Genomic DNA, 23271 nt, shown 5'->3' with positions numbered 1-23271 from the left:
GTGTGTGTGTGTGTGTGTGTGTGTGTGTGTGTGTGTGTGTGTGTGTGTGTGTGTGTGTGTGTGTGTGTGTGCTGTGCTGTGTGTGTGATCTTGACAAAAACAATGAATCTGGACACGCAAAGCAGGAAGTACAATGGTATGGAGCGGTTGTGGACAATGTGGAGTTTTTGAGTGCACTGCCAACGTACCGCGTTGAAGGGTTTCATACATGCTGGGGTCAATCCTGTGGAACGTTTCGCTTCCAGGATTCTTGAAGAAGCACTTCTTGCCCATTGAAATTGCCATCGTCTTAACTGCAGTGATTTGTGTGCGTGTGTGTGTGTGTGTGTGTGTGTGTGTGCGTGTGTGTGTGTGTGTGTGTGTGTGTGTGTGTGTGTGTGTGTGTGTGTGTGTGTGTGTGTGTGTGTGTGTGTGTGTGTGTGTGTTGAAGCAAGAAGGGGGGAATGACACGATGCACGCGCGGTACGCAGGTCGGGAGTCACTTGCATGACATCAGTGTCATGACAAAGCAAGAACCTCACTTCGTTCGGCGGCCTGAACATCTGTCTGCAACGCAAGTGTGATTTCCACATCCTCAATCATGTACACGGGGTACAGGAACCGAAGCCCAACCACGTTCTTCATCACAGACCAAACGAAGATGCGCAAGTGAGTGACAGAGAGAAAGAGAGAGCAAGATGGCCGACTGATTGCAATGGTGTCAGGCAGTGTGATTCGCTCTGTGTGTGTGTGTGTGTGTGAGAGAGACACGGACGTATGGATGCTGTGACACACGTGTCTTGAGCAACCATGCTCCAAGTCCCGCACTTGACTGACCTCTGGGTGGGCTGCAGCCTCTGCGACCTTTGTGACGGAACACGTCATGGTGTTTGTGGTGACAATGGCATGGGGAGGACACGCGAGCGACGCCTCTGTGCACAGCCAAACAAGCGTCCACACTCATGTCGTGAGATTGGAGAACAAGAACGACTGCTCTGTCGTCCTGCACTTGAGCAGAAATCCGTGACGCATGCACACACACACACACAAACACAAACACACAAACACACAAATACACAAACACACACAAACACACACAAACACACACAAACACACACAAACACACACACACACACAAACACACACACACACACGCACGCACTTGAGATGACGTCGCGTTTGATGTCGAGGTTTTCGATGACGGCTTCGACGATGAGGTCGGCATCTTTCACCGCGTCCTCAATGTCATCACTGAGGGTGATGCAAGTCTGGACCTTCTGTATGGTTGTACCGCAACCCAGTGGCAGTGCAGATTGTTGACGTCAGTTCAGCTAGCAAGCAACACGTGTCAATGAGCACATCCTGTGCCGTCCTCACAAACATGTGCATCCCACTTGACACGCACACAGAAACGCATTCACATATTCAGTTCGCACGCATTCGAACACGTATGGACTGACATCTACGTCGTCGGCACTGATGAGCCCCCGGCGATGAAGCATATCCACCTCAGCCTTCATGATACCAAAGGCTGAATGCAAATACAACATGGCGTAACACGAGCGAGGGAGTGTGTGTGGTGGGGGGGGGTGGTGAGCAGCTGTGCGTCTTGCATGGCGCGATGCACTGGGTGTCGTGTCAACGAGGCGGTGTTTGCTTACCTTCCGTCAGCTGTTCCTTGCTTCGGTCGTACATTGTCACCTCGCATCCACACAGCACGAGCTCCGCACCAATCCGTCGACTACAATGGGAACGAAGGCGACAAGCAGGTGAGCAGCAGAGCTGTGCATGTGCACGTTGCATGTGCATATGGTGATGTAGTGTACTTGACACGAACACCCAACACACACACAAATCCATACATCCACACAGTCACACATCCATCCACTCACATCCATCCACACACACGCGTCCACTCACACACACCCATCCACTCACCCCATCTGGCCAGCACCGCCGATTACGGCAGCGCGCACCGCCCCTCGCAGACTCATCGTCCTGCCTTCCTTTGTGTTTGTTGTCCTGCCTGCCCTCTCTGCGTTTGTTCTGTGTGGTTGCTGAGTCAGCGAAAATGCGCGAAAATGCAGAATTGCAGCCATTTTCAGTGGCTCAGGTTTGTTCTGCTGGATCAACCGCAATCGAAGGAGGGGATATGGGCTGCTCCTGGTGGATGGATGGATGGATGGATGGATGGATGGATGGATGGATGGATGGATGTGAGGAGTGATCGTGTGTGTTCGGCTACAGGTGGATAGATGGGTGGATAGATGGGTGGATAGATGGGTGGATAGATGGGTGGATGGATGGCGATGGTTGGTTGGTTGGTTGGACGCGGTGGCTCGTTCCTGATCGATATGGTGTTGTATGTCTCGTACAGTTTGTTGTGTGTGTGTGTGTGTGTGCTTGTTTGTTTGTGAGTGTTTGTGTGTCTGTCTGTCTATCTGTCTATCTGTATTTGTCTGTCGGCCTTGATATCTCTGCCTGTATACTCTGCCTGTGTGTCTTTGTATGTGTGCGTGCGTGTGTGTGCTCGTGTCAGACGATGCTTGCTTTCTAAGTCATGCGCTTCTTATGCTCACATCATCGTGTCACACATCACGTCTTCTGTGTCTTGCACTCTCGCTCCCAACAACAACAACAACAACAACAACAACAACACCCCCTTCCTTCCTTCCTTCCTTCGCTCTCTGTCTGGATAGGGCTGCGTTCACCCATTCATTGCTTCATAGCCAGGCCAACCAACCCCACCGACAACCTCCCCACACACACACAAACCCACATCCCGCAACCGCCACCATCACCATCATGACCGCTGCCGGTAGCGTGCTGCTGCGGTCTGTCCGCCACGCATGCGGAACCTGGGCTGCGCGCCCAACCCTCGCGCGCATGGCCCGGTCGCGGGCATCCCTGCACCGCGCCGCAACCGCCGCCCGCGCCGAGGAGGCGACCGACGACCTCCTCAACAGCCCCCGCGAGTTTATGGACTACGACGTGGTCATCGTTGGCGCAGGCCCCGCGGGCCTTGCCGCCGGCATCCAGCTGCGCAAGCGCGCCGCAGAGTCTGGCCAGGAGCTGTCCGTGTGTGTGGTGGAGAAGGGCGCCGAGGTTGGCGCGCACATCCTCTCCGGCAACGTGTTTGAGCCGCGTGCGCTGGACGCGCTGATTCCCGACTGGAAGGAGCGCGACGCGCCCATTGGCACCCCTGTCACGGAGGACCAGTTTCTCGTGCTGCCCAACGAGACGTCGTCCTTTGCCATCCCCAACGCGCTGCTGCCAAAGCAGCTGCACAACGAGGGCAACTACGTCATCAGCCTGTCCAAGGTCGTGCGCTGGCTCGGCGAGTACGCGGAGGAGCTTGGCGTGGAGATTTTCCCGGGCTTCTCTGCCAGCGAGGTGCTGTACGGCAACGACGGCGCCGTCAAGGGCATCGCCACGCGCGACATGGGCATCAACAAGGACGGCACGCCAAAGGCAACCTTTGCGCGCGGCATGGAGCTTCGCGCGCGGCAGACGCTCTTTGCAGAGGGCTGCCGCGGCAGCTGCAGCGAGGAGGTGATGAAGCAGTTCAACCTGCGCGAGGGCGTGCAGCCGCAGACATACGGCCTCGGCGTCAAGGAGGTGTGGGAGATCCCCGAGGAGAACTTCAGGCCCGGGTTTGTGCAGCACACGCTCGGCTGGCCGCTGCAGCAGGGCCTCTTTGACAAGACGTTTGGCGGTTCCTTCCTGTACCACATGGAGCCCAACTTGGTCCTTGTTGGCTTTGTTGTCGGCCTCGACTACGAGAACCCGTACCTCTCCCCATACGAGGAGTTCCAGCGCTGGAAGACGCACCCAGCTGTCCGCAAGCACCTCGAGGGCGGCGAGTGCATTGCGTACGGCGCGCGCTGCCTCAACGAGGGCGGATACCACGCCATCCCCAAGCTCACCTTCCCCGGCGGCGCCCTGCTCGGCTGCAGCGCAGGCTTCCTCAACTCGGTCAAGATCAAGGGCTCGCACACGGCCATGGAGTCTGGGCGGCTGGCGGGCAACGCCGTGTTTGACGCGCTCACGTCGACCGGCACCGCGCCCGTGGCGGAGACGGGCGAGATCAGCGCAGAGGAGGCAAGCGTCGAGGTGCGGGAGTACCAGGCTAGCATGGAGAAGTCGTGGGTGTTTGACGAGCTGAAGGAGGTGCGCAACTGCCACCAGGCGTTCCACTACGGCGTCGGCCCCGGCCTGGTCCACTCTGGCCTGTCCACGTTCATCACGCGCGGCAAGGAGCCATGGACGCTCCCCAACGACAAGACAGACGCCGAGCGCACGCGCCCTGCGGCCGAGTTTAAGCCCATCGAGTACCCCAAGCCCGATGGCAAGCTGACGTTTGACCTGCTCTCCAACCTTGCCCGCAGCAACACCTACCACGAGGACCAGCCCTCCCACCTGCGCGTGAAGCCCGAGCTGAGCGATGTGCCGGCCGACGTGTCGTACCCCGTGTACGCGGCGCCCGAGTCGCGCTTCTGCCCCGCGCGCGTGTACGAGTACTCGGATGGTAGCGACTCTGCAGACGGCAAGCCACAGCTCATCATCAACGCACAGAACTGCGTGCACTGCAAGTGCTGCTCCATCAAGACGCCGCGCGAGTACATCAACTGGACGGTGCCTGAGGGCAGCGGCGGCCCCAACTACGAGGTCATGTAAACGCAACGGTGATTCAACAGGAAGACGCGGGCGGGAGAGAGGTGTGACCATGCATGCACGGTGACGGCTGTTGATCATGGCTGTTTGGCGTGTTGGTTGTGCTTCCGCTTTGGGTGTGTGTATCTGCTTTGCCTGCCGCCTCCTTCCGTCCCGTAACCTTCCATGTCGTGTTATGTGAACGCGAATGGCAGCCAGTGCGTTTGTGGTGTCGTTTGTTTGGTTGACTTGTTGTGTTGTGTTGTGTTGTGTTTTGTTGTGTCGTGTCGTGTTGATGCTGTGTTGTGTTGTGATACTGCTGCTGACAGTCTCCGTGCTGAGTTGGGCAATGGCCTGCGCATGCGTGATTTTGTGGTGAGAGATATGCATCTCTCCCGTTGCTCCCTCGCTCGCTTGCCTGCTTTCTTGTTTCCATCAAGACAGTACACGGACTTACACACAACTCCCGCCGATTACACGCGGGTAGCGTTTGGTTTTGTTTATTATGCAGCTCGCTCATTCATTCATGGGCGAGGTCAGAAATGACGTGTGTGAAGGAATCAAATCAATGAGGGGAGAGCAAATGCACGCACACGCGCACACACACACATATCATACACACACACACACATATCATACATACACACACACACACTCACTCACTCACTCACACACACACACACTCACACACACACACACACACACACACACACACAAGTTAGTATTCTGAACACAAGCACGTGCCGCCTTCGAGACTTTCGCCACATTCGTAGCAGAAGCGAGCACCACAGTGGCAGAGCATCTCATTGCAGCCCGTCTCACGCTCCACCGCAACAGCACAGGACGGGCACTTGCGCGCGTTGTCGTTGAGCCAGCACGCAAGCTCGCTGTCTTGCATCATGTCCTTGAAGTGACCCTCGTGGGAGGTACGCTGGTTCATAACAAACAAGGCGCCAAGGAGAACGTCCACCACGTGCACATCTGGCGGCTTGACCTGCAGGTCGCAATCTGGTGCGATGCAGCGGATGACACGTGCGCCGTCCAGCACTTGCACCCGATACCAATTGGCCAAACACTCGCGGCACGCGCTGTGCCCACAACCCTGCGTAACCCACTGTGTGTATTGTGTGCGTGTGTGGGTGTATTGTGTGTGTATTGTGTGTGTGTGTGTGTGTATTGTGTGTGTGTGTATTGTGTGTGTGTGTGTGTATTGTGTGTGTGTGTGTGTGAGTGTACGTGTGCACGTGTGCACGTGTGTACATGCGTGCGTTCACACAAGCAGGAATGCGATGTCAAGAAATACGAGTCGAAGCAGAGCACGCGCGCATACATGCAGTTGCCGTTGACATGACAACTTACGTGCTCAGAGGCCCAGGAATGCACACTTGGGTAGAGGAGGGTGTCTGGGGTTAGGCAGACGGGGCATTCGCCGTTCTTCGAAACAACTGTGGTGCAGTGCTCGCACTCGCCCTTGTGGCCGTTCACGCTCTCCAGCAACATGCTCTGCGCACTGGCGTCGACACCAATGATCGACAGCTTGTAGTTCATCTCGTCGTTGTTGTTCCAGTGCGTCTGCTCGCCAGCGCGGTAACAGATGCACAGCTCCACCTCATGCACGTGCGGTGCAAAGACCACATCAGCCTGTCCACATCGCAAGTGTTGATGGGTGTTGGTGGGTGTGTCGAGGAAGGTGGGACAGGACGTGAGTGAGCACGCCAGGGCCACAACTACAATACAATGCGCAAACACGCACACACGCACACACACGCACACACACACACACACGCACACACACACACGCACACACACAGACATAACGTCACGCAGACACACACACACACGCACACAATGCAGACACGCGCGCACGTGCACGATTGGCTCACCGAGAAGGTCATGTACTGGAGTTCAGCTGCGTCTGAGGTGGTGCTCTTGCGAATGCCAACTTGTGTTGCTTTCGCATCGCTGTATGTGGCCCAGGCGTCGTCTGTGTACCGCACAAACACGTGCTTCTTGGGTGCGACGTTGCGCACTGCAATGAGCAAAGTTACGCTGTCCTTCCCCAGGAAGTTCACAGCGAAATCAACGACACGATCCTGTCGAGGGGTCCACGCCCGGTTGAGGCACACCAGTGCGTTGGTGAACACGGGGCACACACCTAGCTTCTCCTCCTCATCGTCCTTCTCCTGCTTCTCATTCCTTTCCTCTGTGGATTTCTCGTTCTCCTGCGCTTCTCCCTGCGTCAGGTCAGCTTCCTCCCCGCTCTGCACATGGGCGCCCGTCTCCCTCTGCTCTTCTTCTTCAGCAAGAACCGTGTCGTTGCTTTCTGCCTCTGCCTCCCTCACAACCATGCCACCTTCTCCCGCTTCCTCCGCCTCGTCAGCCTCCGCTCGCTTGACGTGTGCGTCCTCATCCCGATCGCCGACCTCAGGCGTCGCGGACCGCGTCGATGTGGCGCTGCACTCGTCTGCTGCTGCTGTTGGTGTTGTTGTTGTTGCTGTCGTCATTGTGTCTGCTGTTGTTGCTGCTGTTGCTGTTGTTGTGTCTGCTTCTGGTCTGTCTGCTTGTGTTGCTGCCGTCGCTGCAGTCTGCAGATTGGCGAGTTTCTCCTCGGCTTTGGCTTGCACGCCCATGAGCCGGGACAGCATCTGCTTCATGGCTGCCAATTGCGCCTCGATGGCGGCTTGCTGCTGCTCCTGCTGCTGCGCATCCTGCATGCGCTCGTCGCTCACGTCGCTGCGACCTTCGCTGTGGCAATGCGCCATCGTCTTGTCGTCGCTCTTGTGCTGTTCCATCTCCGTCAGTGTTGCTCTCGTGTGGGGGTTATGCTGGCTCGTGTATCTTGAGCATGAGCTTTGAGTAGAGGGTATGATCAACAGACAGGGTCAGGTGATCGAGCTGTGAAAATGAAAGGTGCGACATGATGACAATGGCAAGGGCAACAGCAGGGCTGAGCAGTGCGAGGAACGGGGGACACAAAGGAGATACAGGGGGAGGAAAGAGGGAAAGGGATTCTCAAGAAACAACTCAGAAAAAAAAAAAAAGCACGGCGTGTAACAGTCCAAAACAAAACCGCTGGCATGCGCGTGTGTGTAACTCAACACACTAGTTGTCCACATCAGACACAATCATTGCTGCGTCGTGTAACGTTTGACGGGAGGTGGCTGGGGGCACAAAGCCATAAAAGAACAAGCAAGCAAGAAGCAAGCAATAGGGATGAAGGACGAACACACAAGCACAAGCATATGCGCGTAACATAACTGTGCACACACAAATACAAACAAACGTTCAGCAGTCCTGCCTAGCGACTGAATTCAGTCGCCAATGGCGAGGTAGGAGCCATCAAAGCCAAAGGCCACTTCCTCCCCATCATCGCTTGCGTCGTTGAAGCGCGGCAGCACAGACTCTTGTCGTTGCTGCTGCTGCTGCTGCTGCTGTTGTTGTTGTGGAGAGGGTACATGTGTCTGGGGCCCACCATGCTTGCTTTTTCCTGCTTGTGTGGCTGGCGGTGGATCTTCGACCTGAATGTAGCCGCCATCTTCTTCTGTCTGCTCGCCATCCTGGCCATGACTTCCAAAACGTGGCAGCACATCGCCAGCATCAGCACCCGTACCGGTGGCCAGCGCCGGCTGGGTCTCCTGTACTGACGAAGGAGAATTCGCCTGCGGCTCTCCTTGCTGCTCCTGCTGTTGTTGCTCTTTTGGCTGTTGTTGCTGCTCCTTAAGCTGACTCTCCTCCTCCTCCTCCTCCTCCTCCTCCTGTTGTTGTTGTCGCTGCTTGTCTGCCTTTTGCTGCTTCTCTTGCCTTCGTGCCTCCTTCTTGGACGCCTTTCGCTGCAGTTTCTCCTGCTTCTTGCGCTCTTTCTCTTGGCGCCTCTGCTCCTTCTTCGACTGTCGGCGACTCGCCCGCGAGAGGCCCTTGCCCTTTCCCTGCTTTGCAGCCCCTGCCACCGTCTCCGCCTCCCCTCCCTGGTCCTCATCAGCAACATCAATGTACGCGTCGACCATATCGCCGCCGCCTCCACCGTGACCTGCCGATGCTGTATCACCACTCTTGCTCTTCGGCGCAGGTGCAGGAACCACATATTGCTTGCCTGCAGCCAATCCCGCACAACACACGTAACCAACACAACCATCAGCGTCAAGCTGAGGGGGGGGGGGGCGAGATTGCAGGCACAACGCGTACGCACGCGCTTATTTCACAAGCATGGAGAGTGAAAGGGAGGGTCTTCCACAAACGCACACACACACACACACACACACACACACACACACACAAACAAAACAAAACGAGCACGCACACACACGCACACACGCACACACACACACACACACACACACACACACACACACACACACACACACACACACACACACACACAAACAAACAAAACAAAACGAGCACGCACGCACGCACACACACACACACCTGAAAAGCCGAATGAAACCTCCTCAACGTCGATGTACGCGTCGTTGCCGGCATCTGCGCTCTCTTCACCAAAGCGTGGCAGGCTGGCTTGGTCGCTCGCACCTGGTGCAGAGGCGCGCTGTACCTCATTGCTGGTGGCACTTGCAGAAGGAGCACCACTGACGGCCTGTTGTCGCTTTGGCTGCGTCACATCCATGTACCCCTGCTCCTCCTCCTCCTCTGTGAGGAACGAGGGGAGCGTGGTTGCTGTGGCGGTGGCATCGGAGCTGCTGCGCCCGAGACTTGACGACGATGTGCGACGGCTGGCGCCTCGTGAAGTGCCTGCAGGCACGTGTGTGTCGCTGTCACCACCACTCCACGGCGCACTGCACTCCTGCGCATCTGGGTACAGTTTTCGGATCAGGTTCGCGCACTCGGCGTGGCGGAAACGCAGTGCAATGTCAAGCGCCGTGCTGCATACGCGCGTGAAATACCGTGTCAGGTAGAGCGGGAGTCGTGATTAGATCGTGGGGCACACGGTGGTGAAAGTACAATCAACAGTGGCAGAAAGCCAGCGGGCCAATCAAGAATGTGCAAAGGAGAGACAAGTGAAAAGGCATGCACCCGCGCACGTGATGGTGGAGAAGACCTGATGTCTTTCACACAAACACAAACACAAAAACACACACATGCACACACACGCACACAAACACACACACACACACGCACGCAGACGTACTGGCCATCTTGGTCAAAGTCGAGGGTGACGCCGTGATCTGCGAGGGTTCGGACGGCGGTCTTGCGCCCGTTCCTCGCAGCCCAGAAGAGCGGAGAATAGCCGTATCTGCACGCTCGCAGGGCGCAAGAGAGACAGAGGAGACAGACGGAGGAAGAAGCGAGATGGTGGATGCATGGCATAGGTCAGGGATTGGGAGTAGAGGTCAGGAGGGGAGGGTCACCAGCAGCGACAAACACCACCACGCGCACGCACACGCACACACACACACACGCGCGCGTGCAGACTCATACACACGCACACACACTCATGTCACTCACACCCTCGCACACACGTACAGACTGATACACACACGTGCCCCCTCGCCCCTTTATCTCGTTCAAACACGCACTTGTCTTTGGCAGAGGGGTCTGCGCCGGCATTCATGAGGGCGTGGATGGTGGGACCACTGCCGCGCCCGCAGGCCGAGTGAAGTGGCGTGATACCCGTGTCGTCAGGTAGCATCTTCGCTTTGAAGTCCAGCAAAGCAATGACAGCATCAGAGTGCCCGCCTACAAAAGAACAGGGGCCAGGGAGTATGTGTGGAAAGACACGAGCATGGGTTAGTCTGAATGGATCGGTGGAGAACAAGAAGATGCACGCTTACTCAGACACGCAACCTTGATGAAAATGCATGGCGCAGAAAGTACACACAATACATACTCACTGAATGCACACACACACACACATACTCACACACTCACACACACACAACTTTCTCTCTCTCACACATTCCATGCGTAAGCGCAGATCATAAGCACAAACCTTCCTCCCCGGCCCCACCTCCCCCCCCCCCCGGCCATCATTCGCACCTCTTGCTGCCATGAGAAGAGGAGTGACACCCTTGTCGTCCTTGGCGTTGACATCCGCTCCAAAACGGCACAGCGCACGAACACACGGCACGCGACCAGCACGCGCTGCCACCGATCCGCAACGGCACGAAGCACACACACACACACATGTAAACACACACACACACATGTGCACATGCTCATTGGGTGAGCCACTGTCTGTGATGACCAGAGCAGAAGCAGGACCTGTCGTGGTGCAGTTTTGACACGTGCCGCATACGGGCCTGCGCCCTCTGCTGCGAGAAAAAAGAAACAAACATCACAGTCACAGACCTGCGTAGTGAAGTGGTGTGGCACCTGTCTTGAAACTGACTTGAGGGTTGTCTGCGGAAGCGTTCACGTTTGCTCCCGCCTGGAGCAGGGCTTGTACAACACGCAGCTTGCCATTTGAGACAGCGTGGTGCAGTGCCGTTGCCCCGACTGCATCCCTGGCATCCACACACCTGTACATGTACAAGGCAGAAACAATGATGAACGCGCTCAACAAGAACTCGATCAACTGCACTGCCTACGTGCGTGTGCTTGTGGTGTTGTTGTGTTCGTTTTGTGTTGCGTGTGTGCTTGTGCAAGCGTGATTGCTCAAACTAGCGATCGCAACAGCTGCTCGACACCATTCACACGCACACGCACATTCATATGCACACACAGCGACACACACACACACACACCTGTGTTTCTTGACAAGGAACGCCACCTTCTCTGCGTTCCCTTCCTCCACTGCCGAGAACAGCTGCTGCACCACATTCATGCTTGAGTTGCTTGCTTGCTCAGTTGTTTGGTGGTGGTGGCGCGGTTGTTGTTTGTTGTTGTTGTCCCCTCAAAGTTTGCCGAAAATTGATTGTATCTTCCTTCAATCGCCAAGACTTGAAGCAACAAAACACCAAGCAAGTCCTTCGTGCTGCGCGACTTGTGTGCTCAGTGTGCTCAGTGTGCCGCTGCGCTGCGCCCTCGCTTCAGCAATCTCCCTCTCCATCGCGCAGACACAAATACTCCCCCTCACTCTGGCATGGCTGTTTCGTTTCAAGTCCGTTTATGTGTCTGAAAACAAGAACCAAAAGAAGGAGGAACAATGTACAACAAGAGGTAAGCGTGTCCAAAGAAGGGAAGCGTTTGCCTGCGGAACTCCCCAATGACCGCAAGCAAGCCAGTTGGCGACGGTGATCACACCACATCACGTCAGTAACAGTGGGCACGAAGGGTGTATGTGTGTGTGTGTGTGTATGTGCGCATGTGGTGTGCGTGTGTGTGCGTGTAAGTGCGCATGTGGTGTGTGTATGTGCGCATGTGGTGTGTGTGTGTGTGTGCGCGCGTGTGGTGTGTGTATGTGCGCATGTGGTGTGCGCGCGCTTTTGTTCATCAACAAGAAACTCAGGCACGGTGTACGTCGTGCTCCAACTGGTAGATGCGGCCCTTCAAGTTCTGCAACAGCACATAGCACACGACACAGCACAGAGACACGGAGAATGAGAAATCGGCCATTCAACACAAGCAAATGCTCGCATGAACACATCACTCAGCGTGTTACCTGGAGACTGCCGACCATCTTGCTGGTGCGTGCGGTGGCCTTTCGAATGTCCTGCATCATCTGGAAATAATGCCGCAGCAACCGCACAGCGACACACAAGCAAGCACACACATGAGAGAAAGGCTGATTACTGAAGAGTGGTAAACCAGAAAGCACGTGTCCCACGAGCCTCGTAATCACGCGCATGCGCACCAAGAACACACACACACACACTCACTCACACACACACACACACACACACACACACACACACACACACACACACACACACACACACACACACACACAAATAGAGCAAGCTCCCGTCTCTTGTGTCCCCGTGTACCACCCCATCACCGACTCTCCTCTGCCCTCCATCGACGCCCTTGGTGATTATGGTACATACATGCGAGTGCTGGTCGTCGTTCTGGCTGCCATGAAGAACGAGCTTGTACATGCTCTTCTCCAGGTCCTTCATCTTTGTGCGCAGCATCTTGATGTCTGTCTTGTACCCTTCAACCTCCAGCGCCCGCCTGCGCTCCAACTCGTGATATCGCGCCTTCCACATGTCGGCCCGCTTCGACTGAGACTTTGCCCTAAAAGCACAAGTGGTTGTGTGTGTGAGAAGTTGTCAGCACTCGTATGAACATGCCGACTCAAAGAAGGCTGTAGACATCAACACAAGAGGCACGCCACTCGCGAAAACCCAAGCAGCCGCCCACGTATGCACACACACACACACACACGCACACACGATCTGTGGCACACCCCACGCAATCGCATGAGCAAACTTTCCGACCAACAAACACACCACGACAGACACGCCACGGGCACGAACTTTTTGTTCTCGTATTTCTTCGCCGCCTCACGTTCTTCCTTCAGTCTGCACAACTCGTCCTCCAGCTAGCCGACAAGACCCACAATAAACCACACGTGCGTCCGTGAGCGTTTGGTGTGTGTGTGTGTGTATGTGTGTGTGTGTGTGTGTTCGCACAAGGTCGTGAGCTGAACTGCGGTGCAACAAGAACGGCAAAGACGTAAGACAGCAAACTGAGCACTCACAACAATACATCCCCAACGCTAATGCGCACCTGAATGCACTGTTCGCGGTACATGTCGGCGAGCGTTTCCTGCATGACCTCCTTTTGCTTTGTGTACTCGCTCTCCCGCGTGACCGCCGTATCCACGCTCGTCGCATCGCCAGCTGTCGACGGCTCGGACGGCGCAAAGGCACGTACACGCCTGGACAGCCGTGCGTGCGAGCTTGGCGCGTCAGAGGAGGCGGCGTCGCCCTCCCGGTGTGCAAGATCAGGCCGTCCACCGGGCCTGTACGCGTTGGTGCCCATGTCTCGGTATTCCTTGCTGGGCGATTCACTGCACGCAACATAGTGAAACGAGGTGAGGGCTGGTGAGGGCATAGCAAGCAGCTATTATTTTTGCTTGTAACACACACACACACACATGGTTATGCACGTATGCACGACTTGCAGAAACACGCACAAATTCACACACGGAGACGTACATACACGCACCCACACGAACGCAAACACATGCATGCAAACACACAACACACACACACACACATACGCACGTCTTGGCTGGGACAGCTTTGAGGCGCTCTTGCAAGGCCTGCAAGGCCTCTGCCTGATACATGTCAATGTCATCCTTGAGCTCTTCAATCCTCTTCAACAATCGCTCCTTCTCTTCCTCGCTGTCCCGCAGCGCGTTTCTATAATGACATAGCACATCGCTAGCGTGAGCGAAGGTACCATGCGGACATGTTCACATTCGAAGCACAAGCAACGCGCAGCCGCCCTCCGCAAATCAAGTGCAAGCACACAAAGAGGAGCAACACACTCAAAACTACACATACATTCAGAGGAGCACGCACCTGTGTTCATATTTCAGCTCGAGGTAGTCCCTGGTGCTGTCATACAAGAGGTCTTGCAAATCTTGAACCTGCAACATCAAAGCACAAGCAGAAGCATGCACGCACATAAGATATACATGAGTCCCCTTGGCAAAGAAGCACGCACAGTCTGACATTATGACACCAAATGGTAGCTGCGTTCAAGTGCATGCTGCAAGTTGCCCACCTTGTGTGTGAGCTCTTCAATCTTGCTGGCGTCGCGCTGTGCCTTGATGCGCATCTCCTCCTCACGCACGCGCCTGTCTTCCATCAGAGCCGTCGTCTGTACACGTTTGTTTGTGTGTGTGAGTGTGTGAATACGCTTGTGGTGTGCGTCCGTTTGTGGTGTGCGTCCGTTTGTGGTGTGTGTCCGTTTGTGGTGTGCGTCCGTCTGTGGTGTGCGTCCGTTTGTGGTGTGCGTCCGTTTGTGGTGTGCGTCCGTTTGTGGTGTGCGTCCGTTTGTGGTGTGCGCAGATGCATCCACATCTATGTGTGTGAAGGGTAAGAGAAGGCATGTGTGCAAGCATTTAGGTGACAACAAAGGCCACCTCTTCTCTAGAGACGCGGGCCTGATCTTCCAGCTGTGCCTTGAGGGCTTCAATCGTGAGCATGAGCGTTTGCACTTTGTCCTCCATGCCCAAATCGACATCCTCTGCTTGTTGGTTGATGTAACAATTGGCAGGTACACGACGGTGAGCAACCCATACTGCCTGGGGACCACGGGTACCAAACGCAAGCAATATATACAGGAGTCAAAACAGCGAACCTTCGGTCGCTGGTGCTCTCCCCTCTGTCTGCCGTCTCTGCTTCTCTGCCTGTGTCATACGCAACCATGTACACATGCTCGTGAGACATGCATCGACACACACGCAAACGCCAGCCGCGCTGTACTCACATACACACACGCACACGCACACACTCACATACACGCACACGCACACGCACGCACACGCACGCACACGCACGCACACGCACGCACACGCACGCACACGCACACACTCACATACACGCACACACACGTACTGCACACAGTTGCACTTTGAAACAACACCCAGCGCCGTTAACATTGCCAGCACCTTCGCACCCCTCCATCCCCACTCACAATGGCTGTCTCTGCCGCTTTTCCCCGTGCGACAACCGGCCTTGAACGGCTGGGGTCCTGGAAGTAAGTTGTCTCGTGCTCCAGCGGCTGTGACATGGCTGAGGATGAAACGGGCACAATTCGATGCAGGCCAATGGCAACAAGAAATTGATACCGTGAGCACAGCGTGGAATGCTGTCAGCGCAAGGTTAACGAAAGCCAACCTACTCAATACAGCGCACAGACACACCCACAAACACCTTTGATTGTTCACATTCACACAGACACGCATATGAGTACTATTAGTAATTACTCACACGCTTACACCCCACTTCACAAGCAACACACACACACACACATACACACATACACACACACACACTCTCTCTCTCTCTCTCCGTTGCTGCGCTCCGTTTCTGTCCACACCAAGCAGTTTCTTGATCTTCTTTCGGTCCTCCACTTCTTGCAGTTTCAGCCGGTCGTTCTCAGCATAGAGCCGCAGCACTACCATAAAATGTGAGTCATGCATGCACGTATGTCATGTGCAAGCGGTTCAAGTTGAGAGGGCGGTGTGAGATCACCCACACTGGCAATACATGTGCTGCAACAACAACCACCACCAGACGAGCATTCTTGCGCAAAGCATCTCCCACTCTCCTTCTTTTTCTCCTTCTGGTTCTGTGGTTCAAACTTTGACAACTCACCGTGTTCTCGCTCCTGGAAGAGGTACACCTGCATATCACTGAGCGCCTTTTGCAATTCGACAATCTCCTGTTCCCTCTGCGCCATCTCCCACTGCAACTTGTTCTGCGCAGGTGCGTGTGTGCATCGTAGAGTGTGTGTGTGTATGTGTGTATCGTGTGTGTATATGTGTGTGTATCGTGTGTGTATTGTGTGCATATGTGTGTATATGTGTGTGTGTATCGTGTGTGCATGTGTGTGTGAGCGTCGTGGTATGTGTCAGCGTGTGTTGGCAGCTGACGGCGATAATGCAGGCATGCCCCTTTCTCCCACGCAACACCAAACTGCACCATACCTTGTCACTGCATGCTTGCTTGTACTTGTCCAGCTTGCCCAACATAGAGGAGTGTTCTGCGTCAAACTCGGCCAGCTTCTGCCGATAAAACTCCAGCAGCTCCTGTGCACGCGTGTGCATGTGTATGTGAGGAGGGTAGGCGGGTGTACACGCATGTGGGCCGGCGTGGATATGTGTACGTGGCAAGCGCCCAGTTACACCAACCCATGATGAGCTTACGCCTTGAGACACTTACACCACACAACTGCAAGGAGGGGGGAGCATGTATCACCACAAACAAACACAGCACAGCACAAGGTCAAGGTCAAGGTACACCACAACGACCACTACAACCATCATCACCACCACAACAAGCATCGTCATGATCATCAACAACACCCAACCCCAAAAACACACCACGCTCACCTTTGAAGGGCGCAAGCCTTTCAACCGCTGAGTGATGGGAGGCAGAGGCGACAAGTTGACCACATCCTGATCAACGCCGTCCATGTTGCCTGTGTTGGCCAGGCCGTCTCGCTCGCTGCCCTTGTTGTCTTGTGGTCGCAGCGCCCTCTGCTCAGACTCGCTTCTTGGTTGTCCTCCCTTTCCTCGATTTCAAAAGTTTCGCGGCACACAGTGTCAACTTTGACAGCTGCCACGTCCTCACAACAAATTCGCGTGAAATTCACCCTTTTTTTTTCTATTGCTTGTTGTCTGCTGTAAAAGCAAGCAAGAAGCGAAAGAGGCAAAGACCAGAAGAGAAGGCGAAGATGGCAAACCAGCCCACGTGCACTTGCGTGGCATGTTCATTTATTTCTCCTCATCGCTCTCAAAGCACTCTGATTTCCCCCCCCCCCGACACCCGACGTTATGGCCACCCTAAGATGAAGAAGGCATGCAGCGAGGTGTGTGTCTCAACTCCAATACCCCTTCCACCATGCTTCTTTTCTTTTTCCCACAGCTGTGTTCTGTTGGCAATGAGGATTAACTTTATCAACTGAGTTGATTTCACAACAACCACGGAGTTTGTGTCCTCGTGTGCTTGCTTGGTGCTTGTCCTCGCCGTGTATTCGGCGTTGGATGACCCATCAACGCCTTGGATGCGCTTCGTTGGTATTACACCCGTGCTGACAATTGTTTCACCACTTCTTTTTCCTGAGCCAACACAGCATGTCACACTCTTTTGTTTTCCTGAGTGCTCTGTACCTGTCGCATCCCTCTCCGTCTGCTTCCATGCAACACACGCCAAGCCAAGCCATATGATTTTAAAGTGTTAATGCACCACTCCGAACCGATGAACTTGTTCATCTTTGAGGATAACTATCTCCTTTTTATCTTAACTGATGGCTTGGTTGCGGCGGATATGGCATCACATTTGTCGTGTCGTCGTTCTTCTTCTTCTTCCAAAATCACACCTTTGCGTTTACTATGGTGAAGTGCCCTTTGCTCACCCAGCGGCATGTGCTCTCGTGTTCAGATAACCAGGTATGGCACACGTCAAGCACGTGACGATGCTATTCACACGGCCATGACAGAGGCCTAATCTGCGGCAACACTCCACTCTTTGTCAGGTACAAGACTAAACCTCCACCCAAAGCTACCACCCCTTGCCCCATTTTCTACTTTCATTTTCTACTTTTCTTTTCTCCCCTTGGTCAAGTGACGAAACTCAAAGTGTTAACGCCAGTTCTGCTACTGAATACCTTGATGTGAACGCACCATTTCTATCTGATGACCAAATTACTGTTGCTGCACGCACAAGCGCGTGTGAACCTGTCTTGTCTCCCCTTTTCCTTCTGTCCCCCCCCCTTGTTCTCTCTTGCTCCACTCGTCCCTCGTCCTTTCTTTTTCACTGCTTTTTGTTGGTCGGCACCACGCCCGCGATCTTCATGTTTCGAGGTTGATTGTCGCTTACTTCAGGTTGCCTAAAGAAACACTTGTCACATGCAACCGCTTGGTGGATATGCCTTGTGGGGCTTCGTGCCCCACCATGGCTAACACTTGTGTTCTGTGTTGAATTTTTCAACACGTGCATGGACGACATCACCTCTTCTCCTTACCCCTTTTCTTTCCCTTTTGTGTTGCATCTGCTTTCACATTTGTGACTCCGAGACTTTTTCTTTTCTCACAGCAACACATCCTATCTATCTTCAGGTGATTCAGAATGGCAGCAAGAGCCACGACGACGCGAATGACGCAGTGCAGCTGCGTCACCCTACGGTCGGCCATCTTTCGCAGTTCTGCTGACAAACAGGTGCGTCGTTTGAGTGGTCTCTGTTTTGCTCGCGGGCCCCCAAGTCCCCCCACCCCACCCCCAAACACGTGTGTGAAATGAGGAAACCTTATTCCAACGTTGAAACCCAAAACACCATGTGACCTTTTGACTACAACTCTCCGATCACACACACACACACACACGTACACCTGTCGTTTGTTTTCCATGTGAAGATGCCACCACTGCTCTTTGAGAGCTGATATTGTTTTTACTCATTTTGAGCACATGTGTGGTTGTGATTCCTATTGTTTCAGGACCCGAGCTAGGTTTGCCACTGCAGCATCGATTTGCTCCTCTGTGGTATCGCGACCCACGGACCAGCGCATGGCGCGGCGTGCTGCATCGATCATGCGGGGACAACGGCCGAAGGCCATACGTACGTGTGAACTCATTTGTGTTGTTGTGCCGTTTGAAGTCATGCAACCATCACGCATGCACGCACTGTGGCATAGCACTTGCCTTGTTCGTGGTCGATGCCCAACGCCATGAGAATCTGTGATGGTCTGGTGACCGCGACACACAAGTAAACACCACAGCTTATTGAATGAATGAATGGACGAGCATCGGGGAGATGTGTGGCTTGTGAACAACAACTGGGGGGGGGTGACAATTCATACACGAGCGTGCGCATACACACCTGTCGCCGCAATCTGAGTGGCAGGCGGAGCCCACAGAGGCGCATATGGAGGGCAGCTGTTTCAGGATGGCCCGCCCAGACAGGTCTTCAGTGAACATGCACACAATGACGGCGTGAGTGAGTTAAGAAGCAGGGTGGGCGAAAATCACAGACAAACGGACAGTGGTGTGCACGAGCACCTGAAGACATGATGGAGAAGTTGAGGGTGTTGGGCAGGACGGCGGTGTGCAGCGAGTCTGCTGGGCCGTTGATCCTCACGGCATCCGTGCCAAACGCAGCCTGAGAGGGAGAAAGGGTGTGTGTGTGTGTGTGTGTGCGTGTGTCTGTGTGTGTGTGTGTCTGTGTGTCTGTGTGTGTCTGTGTGTGTCTGTGTCTGTGTGTGTCTGTGTGTGTGTCTGTAATGAATGATGCGGTGATTTCGCGATGTGTTGACACAAGTTGAACCTTGAGCTGGGCATGGAGATGGTCCCGCATGCTCTGCATGTGATCGAGATACTCAGGCAAGTGGTCACACACGAGCTGGCATGCCTGCAAGAAACGCGCGTGTGAAAGCATGTCATCGAAATTAAAACATGGCATGCACGCTGTGAAGTTGGGAAGCAGCAAGTCGCGGGATGTGATACTCAAGCAAACAAGGCACTGACCGCCCCAAAGCCAGCAATCATGGGTGTGTTCTCTGTACCGGGCCGGTAGTTTCGTTCCTGTCGACACACACATACACACGCACACATACACACGTGACATGCAGGCGATTCGCTATGCGAATGTAGCATCCCGGAGACGACCAGCTGCACACGTTGGCAGGTTCCCATTCACTCTCAACGCGCACATGGAAGTGAGGGGCAACACAAACCTGGCCTCCGCCGTAGAGCATGGCATGGAAAGGCACACCGCCTTCTTTGCCGAGTTGCCGCACATACACCGCACCAATGCGCGGCGCATAAAACTGGCAGTGCACACACACACACACACACACACACACACACACACACACACACACACACACACACACACACAGAGGAGCATGTGGATGGAAAGTTAGCACGGCACACTGGAAGGGCATTTGCAGCAACCACATCGCTGACATCGGTGTTGTTGTTGCCATCGTTGTTGCGCCTATCTCCACCCTGGTGTGCGCACACAACGTACCTTGTGACCAACGAGGGTGACGCAATCAGCGCGCAAGGCGTCAACGTGCACGGGTATCTTGCCAATGGCCTGAAACACAACACGCAAGTGCACAGCACAGAGGGATGTAAACACATGTAGCCGTGTCGGCACAAGTAACACGAATGAGCACGAGCGAGCAAGCAAAGCTTCGCAGAGATGCCACTGCAGCAATGCGTTCCTGCTTCTACCCTTAGGGATGTATTCCCTACCCGTACCCCCCCCCCGCACACACAAGGCACACACACACACACACACACACACACACACACACACACACACACACACACACACACACACACACACACACACACACCTGTGCGGCATCTGTGTGGAGGAGGATGTGGCTGTGCTTGGGGTCTTGTCGGATGTGCTGGAAGATGTCCGACACGGGCTGAATCACGCCAGTCTCATTGTTGGCCAGCATGATGGTGACAAGGCACGTGTTGTCTGTGAGCGCTGCCAAGACAGCGTCCACTGGCACAGCATACGTGGTGCTGTCGGCCTTGACTCGGGTGACGGCAGCTTTGTTCCCGTGCTCCAACGCGGCCAGAACCTTCTCCACAGAGTCGTGCTCGATGTTGGAGGTGATGATGTGTGGAAGGCCACTTCGCCCGGAGCGGTGGAATGCCTCCAGCGCCGTGTGGATGACATGGTTGTTGATCTCCGTGCCGCCACTCATAAACACAATCTCGCTTGCGTCCGCCCCAATCATGTCCGCCGTATGCTTGCGACTCTCGCTGATCATCTACAAATTATGGCGCGTGTGCGTGTGTGTGTGCGTGTGTGTGTGTGTGGGGTGGGGGGTTGTGTGTGCGTGTGTGTGTGTGTGTGTGGTGGGTGGGGGTGGGGTGGTGGTGTGTGTGGTGGTGGTGTGTGTGTGTGTGTGTGTGTGTGTGTGTGTGTGTGTGTGTGTGTGTGTGTGTGTGTGTGGTTTGGAGGATGTGTGATGGATTGTTGGGGGGGGGGCGTTCGCATCGAGAAGCAACACATTGTATGGAGGACAAGAGCATGTCTATGAGAGCAGTGCACCACAAGTGCCACTGTACGCACACACACACACACACACACACGCGCACGCGCACACGCACACGCATACGCACGCGCACGCACACAAGCACACAAGCACACAAACGCAAGCACACAAACGCAAGCGCACAAACGCAAGCGCACACGCACGCACACCCGCACACGCACCCAAACGCAAACACACACCTGTTTGGCGGCGAGGCCAGCAGCGTATGTGCTGGATGGATTTCCCCACGCCACGTCCATGGCCTCCACAACTGCCGCCTTCACCTCAGCAGCAAGTGGCGTCGTCGCATTGCTGTCCAGATACACGGCACCTTCCATCCTCCGCAACCCACACTGGCACGGCACACTGCACACACTCTTCCTTCCTGCAGAAGGTTGCCGTGTTTGTAGAAAAATGGTGAATGATTTGATATAATACTCTGACGATCGCTGGAGCCAACCGAACCACACAACGCAAACACCACCCCCGTCCGTTCAGGCAACAAGCACACACAACACCTGAGTGAGACACAGACACGCACGACGACTTGGCGTGACCAGGTCCCCCACCCCACTTCCTTCCCCGCCCCCCTTTCTTGCTCTACGGCAATGGCGTCTACAAGTCTCAGCGAGGCCATTCGGTGTGCGTCTGAGACGGGAACACTGCGTCTTCGCGCACTCAATTTGCGCAAGTTTCCAGAGCTGCCAGAGGACGTTGACGCCGCAGACCTTATCGAACTCGGTACGGTCCATGCGCGCAACGACAACCCGAGCACTCGTCCACAGCACACACTCACGCACACGCACGCACACGCACGCACACACACATGTCCACAGCACACACGCACACACATGGCCACAGCACACACACACAATGAAAGTGCACCTGGTTCATGACGAGTTTTTCGAAGCCAAACACACACGGATACAACATGCACGCCTTGCATTGGTTGTTTGTTGTCCGTGGAACATGCAAGTTACACACATACACACACGCACGCATGCAAACGTATACACACGCACACACGTAAACACTTTCTCATCTCTTCTTCTGCTTCACGGCTTTGCTTCATGGACTGCTGAACGCCTTTGCGTGTGGGGGCGCTTCCTGCCTTTGCTTTGGTCTTCAAAACCAGATGTGGCGGAGAACCGGCTGGTGCAGCTGCCCAGCCAGCTGCTGGATATGATTGAGCTGGAGCTCCTCAACTGCTCCCACAACATCATCACCCACTTGCCTGACTTTTCCAGCCTGCAGTCCCTGACTGAGCTTCACCTTGGGTTCGTGACACTATTGTGTTCTGCCTCCTCGCTTCTCGCGCTCCTGATTAACAGTCCGAAAGCCCATGGACACACGCACACACACACACACACACACACACACACACACACACACACACACACACACACACACACACACACACACACACACACACACACACACACGGTCACCAAAGGTTAGGCACTAACACGCGTGTGTATAAATACGCATACGCGCACACACATTGTGCAGCCTTGTCCCAACACATCCTCACATGTGGATTTCACCTTCCTTGTCCGCTTGTTTCGTTTCCCTGTGGACGTGGTGCAGGCGCAACCAGCTGAGCTCTCTCCCCGAAGACGTGTGCGAACTCCCGCTTGAGATCCTGGACATCAGCAGCAACAAAATTCATGAGCTCCCGGCCCACATTGGCAACCTCCGCGACACCCTCAAAGAACTGGTTCGTGTGTATGTGTCTGTGTGTGTGTGTGTGTGTGTGTGTCTGCGTGTGTGTCTGCGTGTGTGTGCGTATCTCTGTTTGTCTGTGTGCGTATCTCTGTTTGTCTGTGTGCCTGTCTCCTTGTGTGCCTGTGTGCCTGCCTGTTCGTCAGTATCCATGTACATGTGCTCAAGACAACTTCAAGCAATGTAACAGGTACTGGTGCCGTTCATGCGTTGTGTTTTATCTTGTTGTTGTGTGCGCAGAACATCTCCAACAATGCGCTGCGCATCTTGCCTGATGCGGTGTG

The 23271-nt window shown here is 54.8% G+C and overlaps 7 protein-coding genes across 7 annotated transcripts in view; 2 read left to right on the top strand and 5 right to left on the bottom strand.

The window, feature by feature from the left end:
* The window catches only part of PTSG_01117 (uncharacterized protein), a gene marked incomplete at its 3' end in the record, with an annotated part of 2941 nt that extends 894 nt beyond the window's left edge, over positions 1–2047 (bottom strand). Inside the window, exons 1-7 of the mRNA XM_004997030.1 lie at positions 1918–2047; positions 1641–1720; positions 1440–1510; positions 1142–1256; positions 817–911; positions 522–618; positions 189–293 (exon numbers count right to left, since the gene is read on the bottom strand). Coding sequence (XP_004997087.1) covers positions 189–293; positions 522–618; positions 817–911; positions 1142–1256; positions 1440–1510; positions 1641–1720; positions 1918–1973 — 619 coding nt within the window. The 5' untranslated portion in view covers positions 1974–2047. The remainder of the gene's footprint in view (positions 1–188; positions 294–521; positions 619–816; positions 912–1141; positions 1257–1439; positions 1511–1640; positions 1721–1917) is intronic.
* Positions 2048–2629: 582 nt separating this feature from the next.
* Positions 2630–5103, top strand: PTSG_01116 (dehydrogenase). The gene has a single exon (XM_004997029.1). It carries the CDS (start codon positions 2785–2787, stop codon positions 4654–4656), a length of 1872 nt encoding a protein of 623 aa, XP_004997086.1. The 5' UTR covers positions 2630–2784; the 3' UTR covers positions 4657–5103.
* PTSG_01115 (uncharacterized protein) lies at positions 5041–7611 on the bottom strand. Its single transcript, XM_004997028.1, has 3 exons — positions 6516–7611; positions 5992–6273; positions 5041–5746 (listed from the first exon to the last, which is right to left on the bottom strand). The coding sequence occupies exons 1-3, from the start codon at positions 7422–7424 to the stop codon at positions 5351–5353; spliced, it is 1587 nt and encodes a 528-aa protein (XP_004997085.1). The 5' UTR covers positions 7425–7611; the 3' UTR covers positions 5041–5350.
* A 302-nt stretch (positions 7612–7913) lies between these two features.
* On the bottom strand, positions 7914–11410 carry PTSG_01114 (uncharacterized protein; the record flags this gene model as incomplete). Its single annotated transcript, XM_004997027.1, has 7 exons — positions 7914–8722; positions 9058–9509; positions 9776–9880; positions 10164–10323; positions 10624–10728; positions 10936–11105; positions 11331–11410. The coding sequence occupies 7 exons, from the start codon at positions 11408–11410 to the stop codon at positions 7944–7946; spliced, it is 1851 nt and encodes a 616-aa protein (XP_004997084.1). The 3' UTR covers positions 7914–7943.
* A 620-nt stretch (positions 11411–12030) lies between these two features.
* PTSG_01113 (uncharacterized protein) lies at positions 12031–16681 on the bottom strand (the record flags this gene model as incomplete). The annotated part of the gene is made up of 14 exons (XM_004997026.1): positions 12031–12081; positions 12188–12247; positions 12573–12762; positions 13005–13069; positions 13258–13528; positions 13740–13895; positions 14058–14125; positions 14263–14358; positions 14624–14781; positions 15174–15275; positions 15583–15660; positions 15861–15963; positions 16193–16294; positions 16598–16681. The coding sequence occupies 14 exons, from the start codon at positions 16679–16681 to the stop codon at positions 12031–12033; spliced, it is 1584 nt and encodes a 527-aa protein (XP_004997083.1).
* A 1942-nt stretch (positions 16682–18623) lies between these two features.
* Positions 18624–21672, bottom strand: PTSG_01112 (selenocysteine lyase). The gene is made up of 10 exons (XM_004997025.1): positions 21466–21672; positions 20567–20998; positions 20233–20301; positions 19937–20029; positions 19728–19784; positions 19528–19611; positions 19263–19362; positions 19084–19168; positions 18906–18949; positions 18624–18783 (listed from the first exon to the last, which is right to left on the bottom strand). Exons 1-10 carry the CDS (start codon positions 21601–21603, stop codon positions 18689–18691), a joined length of 1197 nt encoding a protein of 398 aa, XP_004997082.1. The 5' UTR covers positions 21604–21672; the 3' UTR covers positions 18624–18688.
* A 34-nt stretch (positions 21673–21706) lies between these two features.
* PTSG_01111 (uncharacterized protein) overlaps positions 21707–23271 on the top strand; it is a 7427-nt gene continuing 5862 nt past the window's right edge. Inside the window, exons 1-4 of the mRNA XM_004997024.1 lie at positions 21707–22006; positions 22401–22542; positions 22853–22982; positions 23228–23271. The exon at positions 23228–23271 is cut by the window's right edge and continues 62 nt beyond it. Coding sequence (XP_004997081.1) covers positions 21874–22006; positions 22401–22542; positions 22853–22982; positions 23228–23271 — 449 coding nt within the window. The 5' untranslated portion in view covers positions 21707–21873. The remainder of the gene's footprint in view (positions 22007–22400; positions 22543–22852; positions 22983–23227) is intronic.

This window comes from Salpingoeca rosetta (genome assembly GCF_000188695.1).
Source record: "Salpingoeca rosetta unplaced genomic scaffold supercont1.4, whole genome shotgun sequence".
Classification (NCBI taxonomy): domain Eukaryota; class Choanoflagellata; order Craspedida; family Salpingoecidae; genus Salpingoeca; species Salpingoeca rosetta.
Note: the sequence above shows the minus strand (reverse complement) of the source record. Positions and strands in the feature narration are given on the sequence as shown.